Source organism: Fukomys damarensis, unplaced genomic scaffold, assembly GCF_012274545.1.
Source record: "Fukomys damarensis isolate Sample0158 unplaced genomic scaffold, DMR_v1.0_HiC HiC_scaffold_38, whole genome shotgun sequence".
In the NCBI taxonomy this organism is placed as follows: domain Eukaryota; kingdom Metazoa; phylum Chordata; class Mammalia; order Rodentia; family Bathyergidae; genus Fukomys; species Fukomys damarensis.
In genome coordinates, this window is record NW_022900950.1 from 31,528,337 (window position 1) to 31,534,005 (window position 5,669).

Sequence of the window (5,669 nt, forward strand, 5' to 3'; positions counted from 1 at the left end):
CCCCCACTGCGGCCCGAGAGGGCCGCCTGCCTCCTGGCCTGAGCGCATCGCCTCAGCCCTCCAGCGTTGCGCCCCGGTGCTCGCAGGAACCTCGGTGAGAGGTGGGGGCCTCTCTCTGTCCGGTGGCTTGGACCACTCGCAGAGGAGGGGGAGGGGGCCTGGGACCCCGGGTGTGAACTTGGACCCTGGCAGTTGGGTGGGATGCGATCTGTGGGGCCCCACCCTGGACTGGAGGGGAGAATCCGTTGTTGGCGCAGGTGCCAATTGGAGCACTTCGGAAGAGAGGCGGGCAGACCTTCTGGAAGAAGAGACATTGGTTTCTGTAATATTGGGGTCTCTTCTGGTGATCCTATCGGATCTGTGATGTCTGCTGGCTTTGCCCACATCCCTCTTGGCCTCCGGCCCTCCACTAGGGGATTCTTTAGCCAACTCTTCAAAGGACAACAGAAAGTATACATATTTGAACACTCCCCATCACTCCTTCTGGCAAGTGACCTGGACTGAGTCCTTTAATCAGCGCAGAAGCTGAACAGTTTTTCTCGGGCAACCACTTTACCTTCATAAGTAATTTAAAGAAAGTAATTTAGGTTTCAACTATCCAGTGAAATTGATATCTATAAAAGCCCTCTTCCTCCATCTCTCCTCCCCCGCTAGCCCAGTACTTCCTTGGCATACCTCCCTCAACTTGGACTCCTTTCCTCTGAAGAAAATACTTCTAAGTCTGGCTGGGCAAGGGGCTGGCAGTAGGGGCAGTGGGAGAGTTGGTGTGTGTGTGTGTGTGTGTGTGTGTGTGTGTGTGTGTGTGTGTGTGGCTATTGCTCTCAGGAGACCTGGATGGGGATGAGGGTGAAAAATGGGCTCTTAAGCAACCTGGTTTAAAGTAAAGATACAAGGAGCTTTCTGTTCAGCCTATGAATTTAGGTCCTGACCTCAGCCATGGAAAGCTCTGCCGAAGACAGGCTGGGTGAACTGGATTGCTCCAAGACAAACAACTACTTACAGTTGGCATGATTTCCACATCTTTAGAAATCATGAGCACATAACAGCATCTGAGGGTGTAGGTGCTGACTGGTGCCAGGCATGTGGCCTCCAGTAGCCCAGGGGATGGCCCAGAGATCGCAGAGCTTTACAAAGAGTGTGTGATTGGAGAGTTTAAAATTGATTCTTTTAAAGTTTTAAAATTACCTAGCATAGGTGAGCATGATGTAATCCCAGCTACTTGGGAAGCTGCAGCAGTTCCAGGCCAGCTTGGAAATTTTAGCAGGACCCTATCTCAAAATAAAATTAAAAGTCTTGGAATATTGTTTAGCATTTCAGTGTTTCAATCTAGCCCCTGGACCCACTAACAATGAAAAAGAAAATTACCTAACAGTTCTTTATGAACAGGTATGTAGTTTCCAAGTCAGTACTCCTTTCAACATCTGGGCCTTCAGGATGTGTTTATGGGAAACGCTTAATAAAATAAGGCTATCATGAGAAGAGATAAAATCTATTCTCTTTGTTTCCAATCTATTCTGTATCCCAAGTGTGACGATTCTAGTTGAATTTTTTAAATTAGACTTTTTTTCTATACTAACCAGAGAAAAGTAAGAAATATCATACTTGGGTTTTAAATTAGAAAAGTATGTGGACTATGGATTTTTGTTTTATTAAAGATCCATTCTGGGCCAGGGATTTAGCTCAGTGGTTCTGGTGCCTGCTTCGCAAGTGCAAGGACCCGAGTTCAATCGCCGGTACCAGAAAAAACAAAAATAAAACAAAAACAAAGATCCCTTCTGGCCTTCGTGGGGAGTTAGCCTGCAGCTAACATTGAATGGGGCCCAGCCAACAGCAGCTCCTTGAAGCCCTTTCCAGAGTCCAGGAAACTGCCAACCAGGACAGTGGTCCACTGCCTCTTTCATCCCTACTCACCAGAGCTGCTCTTCTGTGGCTCTTCCAAGAAAGTGTTCTGGAGGCCCAAGGCCAGAATTTCCCATTTGGGGCAAAAATACCCTGCCTTCTGGTTCCACCCTGTTCCTGCCCATCACCTGCTTGGCTCATCCCTGAATGAGCCATACCCCCCCTCCTTTGTGTTTTTTGTTTGTTTGTTTTGTTTTGTTGGTTTTTTTTGTTTGTTTGTTTTTGTACCTGGGATCGAACTCCGGTCCTTGTGATGCTTTCGAGGTAGGCTGTGGAACCACTGAGCTAAACCCTGGCCCTCCTTTGTGCTCTTGAGTTGCTGCTTTTGTTTTCTTTTACAGAAATGCAATACATTTTTTGGGTTTTGTTTTGCTTTGGTTTGTTTCTTGCAGTGAAATATCGAGTCAGAATGACCTTCTGGAAAAATAAGGTGCCCACATCAGGAAGGAATGGTTTCCCATCTGTGAGACCTTGCACTTTCCAGTCACCCTGTCCACACCCATGGGCCTCTGGAGTGTGGCAGATCTGCATTGGAACTATGTTTCCCTCAAATACTGACCCATAATCCCGATAAAACTATTCAGGCTCTCTGGGCCTTGGTTTCCACCTAGGCAAAGTTGAAGCAAACTTTACTGTTCATGAAATAGGTGAGATGCTTAAATCAATGAATGCACTTAATTCAGTGTTTAGAAAATAGCTATCACTCTACAGTTATTGGCTACTGTTTTATGTCCATCACTTTCGGAAGCAGTTGCTTCAGTAAACCTTCTCCTGGCCTTCTACTGCCCTGGGAGCCCCTCTGTCTATCCGATTGTTTGATAATTGTTGAGCACTTCTTGGTTTTATAATGTCCTTCCTCGTAAATAAGCTCCTTTCCTTTCCTTTGGCTACCGTGAGGTGCTTGGTCCCCAGGTGCAAACCAAGGTCCTGTCCTCTCTGAGTCTCTGGCCCAATCTCTGACTGGAGTCTTCTGCACTGGGACTCAAGGGCTCACCAAAGCAGGGGGGCTGTGTTTGGGCAGCTGTAGGCACAGGTGTTGGCTGACTCGTGCCAGGCCCGCAATTGGCCTAGACGTCTCTGAGCTTTGCGCAGAGCGCTACTAGGCCACAGCTCTGGGATGAAAGTGTGGAGAAGCCCTGAAACAGGGGTCTCTGAAAGGAGCTCAGGCTTTGAATCCTCCCTGCCCCGAGCTTGGATTCCACCCTCTTTACCCAGTTCCAGCCTTGATTAGATCCCTCAACTCTGTTACTATATCCTTGAAATGGGGTCCTAAGGAAAATGAAAAGAGGCGATGTCTTGGAAGAGTTGAGGATGTGGCCTGACTTAGGCTCCAGTGCACTCGGAGAGCGTGGCGCACGAGAGGTGCTGGAGTTACCAGTGGAGGCTGGCCTTCCAGGGAGCCTCTGAGAGTGAGAGGGTAAAAAGGCCCCGAGTGCCACTCCCCGAGAGCCGCAAGAAGCGAGAGAGGATTCGGTGCGGATTCCTCAGGCCCGGCCCAGCCGCGCCGATTAGATTGAGCAGGCATTGCCGTCTGCGTGGAGCTCGACGTGTGTGCCTGAAAGTCTGAAAGTCCGACGGGTCAAGGGACGCGAATTGTGACCTCGAGGGAAAAGTCTGAGTGAAGACACTCGAAGGAATCTCCTCGCAACCGGAAAAAGCCGGCGGGGCCTCAGCAAACAGGTCTTTCCACGATAGACGGTCTTTTTTCAGGGCCCAGAACCACAGGATGATTCGGAACCCGCCTCCTCTGCTTCGCAGACTTTGCGTGCTCCTTTCATATAAGGAACTGACCGCAGCGACTTGGAAAGTTGGCAGGGAAAAGTGACCTTCTGCCCACAAGAAGAGCAAGGCGCCTGCGAGCGCGCGGTGCGCGAGGTCCTCCGGCGCTCCCGGAGCCCGCCGATCGCCGTGCTCCACTCAGTGCGCCTCCCGGGCTCTCCGTTCCTCCGAAATTTTCTGGGCTCTAGCTACAAGCCCGATATCCCTCAGGGCATCCTCATCCCCAAGGTGAAGTAGGCTGAGCACCACCCAGCGCTAGGCGCCAGCTCTAGTACTGATTCGAGCCAAGACCCGATCTAGCGCCCGCTCGCGCCTGCCGCCTCCGGCTCTGTCCAAGCTGCCGAGCGCGCCCTGGAGATTCCAGCTACTGCTGCTCGCGGACACACCCTCTTACGGAAGCCGCGGACTGTAAGAACCAGCGACTGGACTCTGGAGAGCGAGCTGCTGTGCAGGCGGGACCTGAGCTATGGGACTCCTTGTGACCTCCCCCAAACCCGTTTGTCCCCAGCTCTCCTTGGGGACGCGTAGGACCGGATCACACCTTGTCCAAATAGTGCACGGGAAACAAAGCTTCCTTTTCTTTATCGATGTATTTCTTCTTGTATTATCAGTTACTCAAAAAGTTCTCATCTTAGCTAAACCGACGCATATTACAACATATGAGAATTGATGGTCATTTCAGGTCCCACCTACTGTTTTTAATGAGCTGACGGGTATAATTCGCTTGTATCCTTTCCTCTAAAGCTGGTGTCTGAACGCATTCAGTAACATTTATTAGGCTCTTGCCCTACGCTGGGCCCGGCTGGAATCTTTACAGTGCTTGAAAAGTGAAAGCGTTCACAATTTGTATAGGCAATCACTGTTGCCAGTGATAGAGATTCAATTATGAATGAATTGTTCCAGTGAATAGGAGTCGCTGGGGTTCCCTAAATGTCTCCTTTTGAAGGACAAGGGCTACTTTAATTTCCCAAATTAATTTTGGCCTCAGTCTAGCACTGTCACTTCTACACAATCTCTCCTTTAACAAATTCAGGCCAATGAATTTGCGCTTGAACGAAGTTCAAGTTAGTAAAGGGTCCTTCAAATTAATAAAATCTACCTCTTCTTACATTTCCATCAGCTCCAATCAAAATCTGCGTATGTATATATGGGCGCGATTTTGTCTGAGGCTGAATCAGCCCATTTGGTGTGTCTGCATATGCCTCCATGCCTGCATGAGGGCCAGGGAGCATATGCCTGCACGGTCTGTATGTGTTTGTTGCCCTCGTGACAATGATCCGCTATATCTAGGAACTAATGATACCTTCCAAGAAAAATTTTTTTTAGTTCTGGGATTAAACCCAGCACCTCACACATGCCAGGTAAGCATCTACCACTGAGGTACACTCCCCCCCACTATGTACTCTTCCCCTCCCACAGTACACTCATCTCCCAAGGATCTCTTGACACTGCTGCTGATGAAAACTGTTCCTTCAGGTTACTATCTCAATTCTTTGTGTTGATGCAATGTTTGAAGACAAGAGAAGCTGTCTTTAGAAGGACACAAGGTTACAGTGATGAAACTTTGTTGTTGTGTTTTGGCAGTTGTGGGGATAGAACCCAGGACCTCACATTTGCCAGGCAAGTGCTTGCTAGACAAGTGCTTTACTATTGAGCTACCCCCCCAACCCCGCAACCCTGGTATTGACACTTGCATAGAAGTGGACAGCTTGCTAAAGGACCATATATGGTTTTTAAGTCTTTTCTTTCTAAGAATATGTTAGTCCACAACTAATGTCTTCCATAAATTTATCAGCTTCAATTACAAACTTTCCTGAAAATTAAGCACTGTAGTAGGAAGGTGGTTATTTAGAAGCCTTGGGCTTGCTCTCCGGCACCAAAGAAAGAGGAGGAGGAAGCAATAAATGGGAATTCACTTTCCAATGGGAAGCTGAGGCAGAGCAGCAGGAAGGAGAAAGGCCTCCCTGCAAAGGAACTGATCATGATGCAGC

The 5,669-nt window shown here is 48.8% G+C and overlaps 1 protein-coding gene across 1 annotated transcript in view; it reads left to right on the plus strand.

The window, feature by feature from the left end:
• The window catches only part of Pdx1 (pancreatic and duodenal homeobox 1), a 5,822-nt gene extending 5,724 nt beyond the window's left edge, over positions 1-98 (plus strand). Inside the window, exon 3 of the mRNA XM_010623953.1 lies at positions 6-98. Coding sequence (XP_010622255.1) covers positions 6-98 — 93 coding nt within the window. The remainder of the gene's footprint in view (positions 1-5) is intronic.
• Positions 99-5,669: the final 5,571 nt, after the last annotated feature.